We start from the raw sequence: 13,604 nt of genomic DNA on the forward strand, positions 1-13,604 counted from the left end.
TGTGAAAATCACCAGTGGGATCCAGTTAACTGCCCGGTTAGCGCAGTTCTGGAGTTCCTGCAGGACAGATTTTCTTCAGGGTTATCCCCCTCCACGCTAAAGGTGTACGTGGCGGCCTTAGCTGCTTACCATGCTCCTTTCAGTGGGGTATCTTTGGGGAGACACCCGCTCATTACTCGTTTCCTCCGTGGCACTTTGAGGCTTAGACATGCAGTACGCACGAGAGTACCGGCGTGGGATTTGGCCGTTGTTTTACAAGGCCTCTCTATGGCCCCCTTCGAGCCCATCGAAGAGGTGCCAGAAAAGTTCCTAACACTAAAGACAGTGTTTCTTCTCACTATCATGTCTCTCAAGAGAATTGGAGACATTCAGTCCCTGTCGGTATCTCTTTCGTGCCTTGAATTTGCGCCTAGTAATGTTAAGGCTTTCCTTCATCCCAGACCGGGATATATACCTAAGGTCCTCACTAATCCTGTGAGACCTATTATGCTGCAGGCCTTCTGTCCTCCTCCTTTTACGTCATCGGACCAGGAAAAGCTCAATCTGCTGTGTCCAGTCAGGGCACTCGATGCGTATGTCCACAGAGCTGCCATGTGGAGAAAAGCTGAACAGCTATTTATATGTTTTGGAGCACCTAGGAAGGGTCTCCCAGCATCCAAGCAGAGAATGAGCAAGTGGGTAGTCGAGGCTATCTCACTTGCTTATGAGTCAGCTGGACAGCCTTCACCATTGGCTGTTAGGGCTCATTCGACCCGGAGTATGGCTGCCTCCAAGGCTTTAATTTCAGGGGTTTCCCTGAGTGATATCTATGATGTGGCAGGCTGGTCCTCACCGCACACATTTGTGAGGTTCTATGAACTAGACCTTGGCTCCACTCCAGGGGCGCAGGTGTTACTGTGAGTTGTGCGCTTCAGCTTCACACGAATGGTCACTTGCTCATATGGCGACGTTGGTATGGTTGTTCCCATAGCGACTAAGCAGCGCGAGTTCCCTTGAAAGGGAACGTCTCGGTTATGTATATAACCTTAGTTCCCTGAATAGGGAATGAGACGCTGCGTTGCCCTGCCATACTCCCGGCATGCCCATAAGCGACTTGCTTCAGTTTTTCAGAAGCTGAATGTGAGTGTTTTCGGACCGGCTTTATAGTTCCTGGTCAGTGACGTCACCAGCCTATGACGTTCCGTCTCCCGATTGGACAGATTTCATACGTGCTTCATGACGACATCACGCAGAGGCGTTCCCATAGCGACTACGCAGCGTCTCGTTCCCTATTCAGGGAACTAAGGTTATAAACATAACAGAGACGTTTTATTAACCTTCCTCTCTGATATATTGTCATTGCTTATCTTTTCTTATCATGGCATTCTCCAGTGTTCCAGCACTAAATCAGGAGCTTCAGTGCTCCATCTGTCTGGAATTGTTCACTGATCCAGTCACCACTCCATGTGGACACAACTTCTGCAGAATCTGCCTGAGTGAGTGCTGGACGAACACACAGACCTGCTTCTGTCCACTCTGTAAAGAAAAATTCAGCAAAAGACCTGATCTCAAGATTAATACAACACTCAGAGAGGTTGCTCAACACTTTAAGAAGCTTAATCAAGAATCTAAAGTGTTCTGTGACTTCTGTGATGAAAGAAAGCAGAAAGCTGTGAAGTCCTGCCTGACGTGTCAAAGCTCTTACTGTGATGATCATCTGGAGCTTCATCTCAGAGTCCCACGTCTAATGAAACACAAACTGATCAGCGCTGTGGAAAATCTGGAGGATTATATATGCCAGAAACACAAGAGACCTCTGGAGATGTTCTGCAGAGATGATCAGACGTGTGTTTGTCTGTCCTGCACTGAAGGAGAACACAGGACTCACAACACTGTTCCTATAGAGGAGGAGAGTCAAGACAAGAAGGTAAAGAGTTACAGACAAAACACTTTAAACTCACTGTGAAATGCAGTTTTCCTGTATGTTGATGTTGGTTCAGGTCATATTGGCTTGCCACTTTTTTTTTTAATAAATCAGCTAAAAGTTAATTTTGAGAATTGATCCAGAAAAGAATGAAGAGGATTCAAGAGATCAAACACTCAGTAAAGCCGAGAAAAGTGAGTGAAAAAATGATAAAAATCATTCGGCCTCTTGCACTTTGGGCCACAACTTTGCACAAGCTTTGTGATCTTTCTTCGAGAAGTGTTACTTGAACTGAATCTTTCTCTTTTTACAGACTCTCACCTCCAATGATGGTTTCTTTACTTCGTCTCGAACCGTCCACATTTCAAACGGGATGATTATTGGTCTGGGTGTCCTGTTGGTAGCAGTGTTGATCATCTTGCCTACACAATACACCGTGAGTGTGTGTGTGTGTGTGTGTGTGTGTGTGTGTGTGTGTGTGTGTGTGTGTGTGTGAGTGCATTGGTTTAGGAGTGTGGAGTGATTTGATGTTTGCGATGCAATGGTTTCAGCAGTTCAGCTGGAAGTTAAAATAAACAAATAAAGGATTTATATGGATTAACAGGAAATCAAAAAGTAAAAAGAACAGTAAAATAATAAGATTTGGTCCCATTCTAATTAGGTGGCCTTAACTACTATGTACTTACATTTAAATTAGGCTAATCATTTGATACAGTGCACTTATTGTGTACATATGGGTTTTTACATTGTACTTATATTTTAAAAATACACAGAAAGCACAGAAACAGGCTGAAGATCTCATTAAGGAGCTGAAGAAGAGAACCACTGAGCTGGAACAGCTCTCACACACTGATGATACTCTCCATGTCATACAGGTCTGTGAACATCTGTCTCATCAGCGATAATGTGGGATAAAAATAATATTTAATAGTCTTCTCTTTCCTGCTGTAGATATACTCATCCCTGTACAGTATTTTACACAACAAGAACTCTGATGTGGATGAGAAATCTCTGAAAAGAGCTCTGAATCTACTGAAGGAACTGCTAAATGAAAAACTCACTCAAACTGGTATGGGAATATCAAATACAGCGTTTTTGTCATTCACTAAGAAAATACTAAGAAAAAAAGTGCAACGTTATAATAAAATCACTTAAGTTATATCTTCAACTCACATCATAATCAGTTAAAGCTGCAGTCCTTAAACATTTTTTGTGTGTTTAAATTTACAAATTTATATGAGTACATCATGAATACATTTTCCAAACCGTGTTTTTGTCTTATCCTGAATCACTTCATTACACCTATAACAAATGACGTAACTATCCCTGTACAAACTCAAATTTTATGGAAATTTGTCTTTGGCTCTCCAACACCTAAACATCTAGTGAGAGACTAACAGGCAATAATAAAACAATACACAGACAAGATCACATTACATAGAAACCGTCTCAGGTTACGTATGTAACCATGGTTCCCTGAGAATAGGGAACGAGACTCTGCATTTGCAAAACGCTTTGGGGAACGTCACATGACTCGGTGTCTGAAAGCCAACTATCCAATAACTCCAATGCTCATTGGCCGGCGACAGCCTATGACGTCATACGGAAGTATGAAAGGTGTGCCTGGGGAAGCAGTGATTATCCATCGTCTTGAGGGACTGTTCAGCAGGCAGCCCGAAGCATGGCAAGGAAATGCAGAGTCTCGTTCCCTGGTTCTCAGGGAACCATGGTTACATACGTAACCTGAGACATTCTAACAAGTTAAAACTAACTGACAAGCATTGCTGATTCTCTCCTGACAATCTGTTAACAGAATGACAATCACTCTCAGAAAGCAGCTAGCTCGCGATGCTAATGGTGCTAATAATGGACCGTTAGCATCGTGCGCAAGCTGCTTTCTGACTGTGAACGATCAGAGAGGAGACTTCAAAACATACACAAACTGAACATGCAGTTAAACTGACGAATAAACATTAGTATAACTTACCTTTCATATACTAGTTGTTTCAAAAAGGTCCAAATCATAGATGTTTTCTCAGCTAGTGTTTCCATTCGGTCCAACAGGAAATGATTACGTTCTGATGCATCACTAACGTTACTTAAACTGACTGATAACAACTTTCAAATGACTTTCATCACTGCACAATCAATCTGCGTTTATATATGTAATTTATGATTGATAAATTATATAAAAAAATATTTTTGATAATTAGAAAACATTTAAATTAATACACAAGTTTGACAAAACCAGAGATTATGAGGACTCCCGGCTGTCAGCCAATCAAATGCCTCGATTCCAAACACGAGGGGAGGGGGTGCAGTACCACAGAACCACCTACGGGGGCGCTGATACACAGCTTAGACACAGTTGAGCAGAAATTTTGATTTTGCACTTCTACATTGTCTGAATTATGAGGACACCGACCCTGTCCTCATAATAAAAAAAAATGTCCCTCTAGTGTGGTGTGTATTCATATGAAATGTCCTCATAACTCACAAAAAACAACACACACACAATGTTCCTCTAGAAAAGTAAAGTTACTCTAAAAAATAATTAATTAATTAATAAATAGAATTTAAAAAAAATGTCACAGGACAAAGTAATTCCATTAAATAAAATCTCAATGTCCAATAAGATTCTAAGTAAGATTTTAAAGGACAAAGTGAAATTCCATTAAAATATATCAGAATGTCCAATAGGATTCTAAGAATCCAACAAGATCCTAAAGAATAAAATGAAATTCCAAAAGGATTTGTGATAGTGGGAGAATTGTCAATTTTATAACTTAATATATTTTTTTTATAACAAACTTTTATAACTTAATTTTTATTGTTGTTTTTGCAAACATTCAACCGCTTTATTTCATTTAAATCATGCTCATAGGCAGTTTTTTATACCAACACTTTGCTTTTGATATATTAGGTCAGTCTCACTATTTTTATTCAGTGCTTTCTTTTTTAACTGTAAAAATAATATAGAATAAATATACATTTATAAAATAAAGATGTAAGCGCTCAGTAGAAACTGGTCCAGCAGCAGCAAACCGCTGGTGTGACACCCAAAAAACTCTGTCAGACCGACAGCATTTTCAGATTGGTCGGATTGTGCTGACGGTGGTCCAACCGTGTCTAGCCGCTGACTTTGTGCTGCCCAAAAAAACGCTGGCGGACCGCCAGGTCATTGTTATCTGGGTTAGTTAATTTATTTTAGGCCATTTCTCGATTTCAGTCATCATGCAGTACATAACCCTGAACACCGGGGGCTCTGCTGGTTACTAAATGATTGAAATAATTCACATGAGTCAGGATTTTTTTCTGAGAAAATAGGAATTCCAGTTTAATCCAGAAGAATCAGGGATGTGATTCTTCTGGATTACATAGTGGTCAGATTTCCAGGAATATTCCCCTGACAGAGATCAATATTCCAGTTCAAATGAGTGGGACAGTCCACATATTGCTGAAGAGTAGGCAGATATTCAGATAAGTCACATCAATTAAAGTCTCCAAGAGCGAATGAGAGCATCATTGTTCTTCACTATTCTCTCCGCTGCAGCATCAACGTTCGGTCCGGGAACATATGACAGATCTGACTGAACTCCAGCAGGAGATAAAATGATCTGAAATAAATAGTTATAATCTCCAGTGTACTCACTTCCACCCGAACACAGTATTGTGTGACCAGCTATTGTCAAACACACACAGCTCCTCCAGTGGATTGAAATGAGCTCGTCTCGTTAGGCCTGGGGTTTATGATGATCTTTGAGTCAAGTTTCTGTAGGGAAAATTAGTTTGCTCTGGTGTGTCCAGTCTGTGTCTCGTTCCTCCTCTATTCATGCCTATTTTTTTTTTTTTCACAGAAAAATGACATTTTGGTGATCAAAGATTATTTTAAGGGATACAATTATTGACTACAGGGAGAATTTAACAACAAAAATAACATTTTTTACACTGAATAATTATTGTTACAGCTTTAATGAAAATACAAGCTTGACATTTCTGCTTTATGATCGTCTCACAGACCTTCATTGTAAGTGCATTAATGTTAAACACATTCTGTTTCACAAACTGATGATCAACATTTACATTCAACTGATGCTGTTAATAGAGAGAAACTCACTGAATTATTCCTATTAATAATTCATCATTATATTGTCATCTGTGTTCAGAGTTGAAGTTTGTGCAGAAGTTTGCAGGTACAGTGAGATTGACACCAATACACTCACAATACTTTTGATTATAATGTGTTTTATACTCATGAAAATGTTTGTTCTGAAGTTGATTGATAATGTCTGATCTCTCTCAGTGGATGTGACTCTGGATCCTGATACAGCACATCCACGTCTCAAACTGTCTGATGATGGAAAACAAGTCAGTGATGGAGGCATTAACCAGGATGTCCCAAAAAACCCAAAGAGATTTGATTACACCGTTTGTGTTCTAGCAAAGCAGGGATTCAGTTCAGGGAGATTTTACTATGAGGTGCAGGTGAAGGGAAAGACTCATTGGACTTTTGGAGTGATCAGAGAATCCATTAACAGGAAGGGGTCAATCACACTGAGTCCTGAGGATGGAGTCTGGACTGTGTTTCTGTGGAATGAGAATCAATATGAAGCTGCTGAAAGTCCATTTGTCTCTTTATCTCTGAGAGTGAAACCTGAGAAGGTGGGAGTGTTTGTGGATTATGAGGAGGGTCTGGTCTCTTTTTATGACGTGGACTCCAGATCTCATATCTACTCTTTCACTGGTCAGACTTTCACTGACAAACTCTATCCATATTTCTATCCAGGCCTTAATGATGAAGGTAAAAACTCAAAGCCACTGATCATCACACCTGTCAACTGAAACAAACAAAAATAATAAAATCTGAAAAGATTAAATATGGATGTGATGTTTTTAGAATATGTAAATAAAAACCAAAGAAGAATTTGCTCAATCAAGTAGATTTTACTTACAAATATAAAGAAAATTAAAATGTGACACAAGTGCAAAAAAGAAATGTATTCAGGCAAAAAATATTATATGTAAGTTATATGTACATGTACATTTGTTACACATCTATATATTTCTTTTGTCTTTCATTAATACTTTGATTTTCAAATCTACAAAATTGTTTCTACATGATATTTTGTGAGGAAATCTCTGAAGTCATTTTCTCTCTCTTCTCCAGCTGTTAATATTAAATTTCTTGTGAAATATTGTGATTTTTGGTTTATATTGTAATATCTGAATAAAGTCAAGAGTTCAGTTCTATAACTGATATTGCTTATAAACTAAATTGTTTGCTAATAAATATGTAAATTCACATTTGAGAATGATTTGAGTTCATGAACATCTGCTCACAGAAACAACAGACAGAATATGAATAAAACAGGATCTTTATTGTTGACTTTCATCAGTTGTGAATGAAAATACTGAATTATTATTTAGTGTAGATTAAATCTAGTAAATATTCTTCAAGAGAAGTGAGAGCATTAGAAAGCTTCACAATGAAAGAGTTTTTCACTTTGGTTTGAGCACAATATCGGTGAATCCGTGAACCTGAGTGAGCTGACGGCAGTCCATCGATGCCAGGAGCTTCTGAGAGCCGGAGACGGTGGGAACAAACTTCATCAGCACCAGTCAGAGAGGAACCAAGAGTTCAGAGAACAGAACCAACACTGGATCAGATCTTGCCATGGATAATGATGATGGTGCAGATGGTGAATGTGTTGAACCTGAAGAGATGACAAACCGAGCTGTTGAAAGATCAGATCTGAATAATCCAGTTTAAATCAGGATCACCAGCTGCTCTCAACATACTCACCTCCTTAATACACATCTCCATCTGAATCTTTAATGCCATACCAGACCTTACCCTGTGTGTGAATACTGAGAAAAGAGTCATCAAAGAGTAAATGTGTTTTAAGAAAATTGGGAGAGTGTGACCCTCATTAAAGGGCACCTATTATGCAAAATTCACTTTTACATGGTGTTTGAACATAGATGTGTTGGCAGTGTGTGAACACAACCACCCTATAATGATAAAAATCCACCCACTCCTTTTTTAATGGCAGCAGCTATTTACAGTACAAGTGAAAATATCAATATATTCTATTTACATTAAGTGACAATAGCAGCATTTTCTTACAGATATGTTATTTACACTACACTCTAAAAAAAAAAGGTTCTTCAGCGGTTCTTTGGGGTGGTTAAGGTGCTATATAGCACCGCTACCTTAAAGAACCTGTAAAGCACCTGTATGGTTCTTCAGCGGTTCTTCAGCGGTTCCTTGCTGTGGTTAAGGTGCTATATAGCACCACTGCCATACAAAGAACCCGTTAAGCCTCTGTATAGTTCTTTAAAGGTTCTCTAACTCTCTTATTCTCTTAGTTTAGTTGGGGAAAGGATTAAAAACAACATTAAATTACAGTGTATTTTCTAAACATAACCTGGTTCTCAACCTTTTTGTCCCCAAGCCCTTCTACACTGTAAAAGTGAATATGGGTGTAAGTTGGATTGCTATAACTATTTGAGTCTAATTACTTCTTCTTTCTGCGAACTGCTTTCAATATCGTACACTCAACTACTCAAATATCTCACTTTCAGCCAAAGGATAATTTCTCTTTAAGGACCCCGTGACAGACGTTTTTTTTTTCTGACGTCATGACTCACTCGGATGAATTAAGGTAGGTTGGAAATGTTTTAATTAATATGCTCGATAATGCAAAGGTTGAACATGTGTTTTAGCTGTTTATGAGTTAATTAACGTTGTTTGTGAACATGAATACTAACGAAATCGTATCTAACCGAATTTTTGAATTTGCGCGGCCTGCAGTATAACATTACTGCAGGCCGCGCAAATTCAAAAATTCGGTTAGTTACGATTTCAACTTTTCTATTCTATACAAGATGTTGAATTTACTCGTTTTATTCTAAAGAAATGTATTCAGTTTGGACCATGTAAGTATGTCTCTAAATAATTTTTAAAAGAAACGTCTCTACCGTGTATGTAGCGTGTACTATTTGAAATGCTGCGGGCAGGAAGTGCGTGGGGAGCGGGAGAGACGCTCGAGTCGAGGCTGAGGGGATCCTCGCATTACAATTATTGAGTTTAGGTTTTTAAAGTAATGTTTGTCAGTTCTTTTATTTGTCTTTTTCATGTTAGCTCTGATTTATTCATCTATTTGTTAGACCAAAATGACGAAGAAAGTCTGTGAGTAAAGACATACTTAAGGCTTACTTCATTTGACTAGCGCGAGGTGTTTTTTTATCCTGTTTTTTTAGTAGAATGAAATGGTTGCGTATTTACACAACTAATTAATTATTTGCACTGTCTGCAGCAAACAATTTTTTTTTTTCATTTATAAACACTGATTCCCCTCCCCCCTTTTAGGATCTAACGTAAAGCTCTTCAATGTTTGACGACTAAGGACACATTGCAATAACTTTACATGGTAAGTAATTTCTATAAAAACGGCTATAATTGTTAATAGATAATATGAATTACCAATGTTGGACATGTTTGAATAAAATCCATCTAATGCTGTCTATTGACTTGAATGTTATCCTCATAAACAAACTTTAGACTAAGAATTATCCATTCCAAAACATTCATCAACTCCCTCTTATGCCATCTCAAATGCATGTGACTTTTTTTCTTGTTGTTTTGTATTATTTATTTTTATTTTTATTTTTTTTTATTCTCACAGTGACTGTTACGAATGGAGACTCAGGCGGGAGATCCAAGTGCAGCATTTATTAGAAGTGAGAGTGGTCGTACAGGCAGGGTCAAAACAGGAACAAACAGGAACAGTGAGGAACAGGCAGAGTCGTAGTCAAGGGACAGGCAAAGATCAGGACAGGCAGCAACGGGTCAAAAACAAGAAACAGGCAGGAACGATAACAGACAGGCAGACAGGGAAATAACGCTCGGAATTGTCACAGGGTGAATCAAGACTTCGCAATGGGTGGTGTGTGTGAGAGTCTTATATAGTCCTGATAATGAGCTGCAGCTGGGTGTGGTGATTAGTGATTAGTGTGAAGTGTGTGCAGGTGAGTGGCAGAGAGGATGATGGGAGATGTAGTCCGGGGAGTGACAGGAACAGACGGTGATCGTTACATAACGCCCCCCTCCCGGAAGGCGCGTCCTCGCGCCGTAAAAGGAAACAGCTAGGGAGGGGGGTGGGTGCATTGGAGATCTAACGGCAGATGGGGACGGAATCTCCAATGCAGCCCAGGGACTCAGGCAGCCACGGCGGGTCAGGTGCCTCGGGCAGCCACGGCGGGTCAGGAGCCTCGGGCAGCCACGGCGGGTCAGGAGCCTCGGGCAGCCACGGCGGGTCAGAAGCCTCGGGCAGCCACGGCGGGTCCGGGGCTTTGGGCAGCCACGGCGGGTCAGGTGGCTCAGGCGACCACGGCAGGTCAGGTGGCTCGGGCGGCCACGGCAGGTCAGGTGGCTCGGGCGGCCACGGCAGGTCAGGTGGCTCGGGCGGCCACGGCAGGTCAGGTGGCTCGGGCGGCCACGGCAGGTCAGGTGGCTCGGCGGCCACGGCAGGTCAGGTGGCTTGGGCGGCCACGGCAGGTCAGGTGGCTCGGGCGGCCATTGCAGGTCAGGTGGCTCAGGCGGCCACGGCAGGTCAGGTGGCTCGGGCGGCCATTGCAGGTCAGGTGGCTCAGGCGGCCACGGCAGGTCAGGTGGCTTGGGCAGCCACTGCGGGACAGAGTCCATAGATGACCACGGCGGGTCAGAGTCAATAAATGTCCATAGTGGACCCCAGTCCATGGGTGGCCATGACGGTACAAAGGCCGATGACGGCAGTGGCCGGGCAGGCAGTGGCCGGGCAGGCAGTGGCCGGGCAGGGTCCCCACCCACAAGCTCCCCACCCTCAGGCACACTGCCCCCCCCCAAAAAGTTCTTGGGGATTTTAGCGGGGCCCGTCGCAGGTTCGTGGGCAAGGAGTTCATGTGGCGCCGGCAGGGCCAGGCGTGTGGGTGAAGCCGGCAGGGCAAGACGCCTGAGTGGTGCTGGCAGCGCAGGGAGCTTGGGTGGCGCTGGCAGGGCCAGGCGTGTGGGTGAAGCCGGCAGGGCGAGGAGCTCAGGTGGCGCCGGCAAGGCGAGGAGCCCAGGTGGCGCCGGCAGGGCGAGGAGCCCAAGTGGCGCCGGCAGGGCGAGAAGCACAGGTGGCGCCGGCAGGGCAAGAAGCACAGGTGGCGCCGGCAGGCAAGAAGCACAGGTGGCGCCGGCAGGGCAAGAAGCACAGGTGGCACCGGCAGAGCGAGGAGCTCAGTAGGCGCCAGCAGGGCAAGACGCTTAGGCGGTGCTGGTAGAGCATGACGCTTGGGCGGAGCAGGAGAGACCTCTGGAGTGGTCTCCAGGCCCACAGCGGCCTCTTGAAGGGCGTCTGCGTCTTGAGGAGAGGAGGACGTCTTCTTCTTCCTCCTCCTCCTCCTCCTCTGAGAGTGAGGCGATGGTTCACCAGCTGGAGCGGTCTCTGGAGCGGACTCAGTGGCTGGAACGCCCCCTACAACCTTCAGCACCGCAGGGGCGGCCATCTTGCCCGTGGGCACTGGCAAAGCAGCCATTTTGTCCATCGCGTCCAGAGCGCTTGAGTCCATAGCAACGGTGAACTTGAGAGTGTTGAAACTGACGGACTTGAGAGCGTTGAAACTGACGGACTTGAGAGCGTTGAAACTGACGGACTTGAGAGCGTTGAAACTGACGGACTTGAGAGCGTTGAAACTGCCGGACTTGAGAGCGTTGAAACTGGCGGACTTGAGAGCGTTGAAACTGACGGACTTGAGAGCGTTGAAACTGATGAACTTGAGAGCGTTGAAACTGATGAACTTGAAAGCGAAGCGGCCGCCGGGCTTGAGAGCGTAGCGGCCGGCGGGCTTGAGAGCGTAGCGGCCGGCGGGCTTGAGAGCGTAGCGGCCAACTGGTTTGAGAGCGAAGCGGCCGGCGAGGACTTGGGGATGCCAGCTGCTCGGACCGTAGTCAGTGGGGGATCAGCCATACTGGAACGCAACCCTCTCCGCTCCCGGACTGATCTAGAGACGTGACGTGACTCTGGGTGATCAGCGGCGACGTGACTTTGCTCTGGGCGATCAGCGGCGACGTGACGTTGCTCTGGGCGATCAGCGGAGACGTAGCGTTGCTCTGGGCGATCAGCGAAGGCGTGACGTTGCTCTGGGCGATCAGCGAAGGCGTGACGTTGCTCTGGGCGATCAGCGAAGGCGTGATGTGATGTTGTAATGGTAGCCGCCATTTTGTGAGGGTCCACTGGTGCGGCGGCCATTACGTGATTCACTGCGGTGTCGTGTTCCTCCGCGACTCCCACAGTAAATGGAGAACCAACTGACAACAGAGCATAGTCCATAAAACCGCAGAGTGATGAACGCGGTCCCTCTCGTCTTAATCTACTCTGGAGAGGTTGGTTGATGCCATCACAAAAAAAGTCAATAAGAGCACAGTCAGGCCAGTCTGCATAATGGGCAATATCCAGAAACTTCTGAATATGGTCCTCCAGGGTACTACTACCTTGACGAAGGTGGATGAGACATATAGCTGGGTCCATGCTGATGCTGAATGTGACGGAAACACTCACGGTAGCTGCTGGATCTTGGTGGGGCGAAGTCTTCTGTTACGAATGGAGACTCAGGCGGGAGATCCAAGTGCAGCATTTATTAGAAGTGAGAGTGGTCGTACAGGCAGGGTCAAAACAGGAACAAACAGGAACAGTGAGGAACAGGCAGAGTCGTAGTCAAGGGACAGGCAAAGATCAGGACAGGCAGCAACGGGTCAAAAACAAGAAACAGGCAGGAACGATAACAGACAGGCAGACAGGGAAATAACGCTCGGAATTGTCACAGGGTGAATCAAGACTTCGCAAATGGGTGGTGTGTGTGAGAGTCTTATATAGTCCTGATAATGAGCTGCAGCTGGGTGTGGTGATTAGTGATTAGTGTGAAGTGTGTGCAGGTGAGTGGCAGAGAGGATGATGGGAGATGTAGTCCGGGGAGTGACAGGAACAGACGGTGATCGTTACAGTGACATTAGCCATTGACATTACATTAATCACAGAAGATCACAGTTCCAGCTAAAAATCTTTACTGTTCTACTGAAGAAATAAAAAAAAAAGTGTGTCCTGAAGACCTCATCAAGGAGTACTTTCTGAGTTGAATGTAAGAATATTCTATTTTGGTTTATTTTCAGAAAAATAAGTCTAAATTTGTGTATTTTGTAGTTATGCTAGCAAAAGGTTACCGAATTTGTTTTTTTTTTATGTTCACTATTTTAGGATAACCCGACAGATGATTGAGGAGCAGCTCACCATGGCGATGTTCATTATTTGGAAGGAGGGGGAGAACTTCATGAACCATCTGCTGACATTGAGGGAGTTAAAGTTTTGAATCAACTTACTTCAGTTACATCAGCTTGTGCCCTGCTTCTAGGTATGACATACATCATCAACCTGGCTTGTCCGAAACCCCTTTGATTTACTTTGTATGTGTATGTTAGAGCTGCACAATTTATCGTAAAAAGATCGCAATCTCGATTCAAACACCCACGTGATCCTACTTTATTAATGACAACGATTCGCCTGTGTCTATTAAACCTTTGACAAAAATCCTACCGGAACATTCGGTGTTCATGCTGCCACTGATCCAGAGACAGCAGTTTTGAACCACACTGTAGTTATTCAAGGATTTGGTTATTTGATTT

The 13,604-nt window shown here is 43.6% G+C and overlaps 1 protein-coding gene across 1 annotated transcript; it reads left to right on the forward strand.

Annotated features, from left to right (window-relative positions):
* Positions 1-759: 759 nt before the first annotated feature.
* LOC125248264 (E3 ubiquitin-protein ligase TRIM39-like) lies at positions 760-6,984 on the forward strand. The gene is made up of 8 exons (XM_048159985.1): positions 760-896; positions 1,372-1,941; positions 2,052-2,097; positions 2,217-2,339; positions 2,677-2,778; positions 2,855-2,965; positions 6,069-6,096; positions 6,207-6,984. The coding sequence occupies exons 1-8, from the start codon at positions 760-762 to the stop codon at positions 6,743-6,745; spliced, it is 1,656 nt and encodes a 551-aa protein (XP_048015942.1). The 3' UTR covers positions 6,746-6,984.
* The last annotated feature ends 6,620 nt before the right edge of the window (positions 6,985-13,604 follow it).

Source organism: Megalobrama amblycephala, linkage group LG16 (assembly GCF_018812025.1).
Source record: "Megalobrama amblycephala isolate DHTTF-2021 linkage group LG16, ASM1881202v1, whole genome shotgun sequence".
Taxonomy (NCBI): Eukaryota; Metazoa; Chordata; class Actinopteri; order Cypriniformes; family Xenocyprididae; genus Megalobrama; species Megalobrama amblycephala.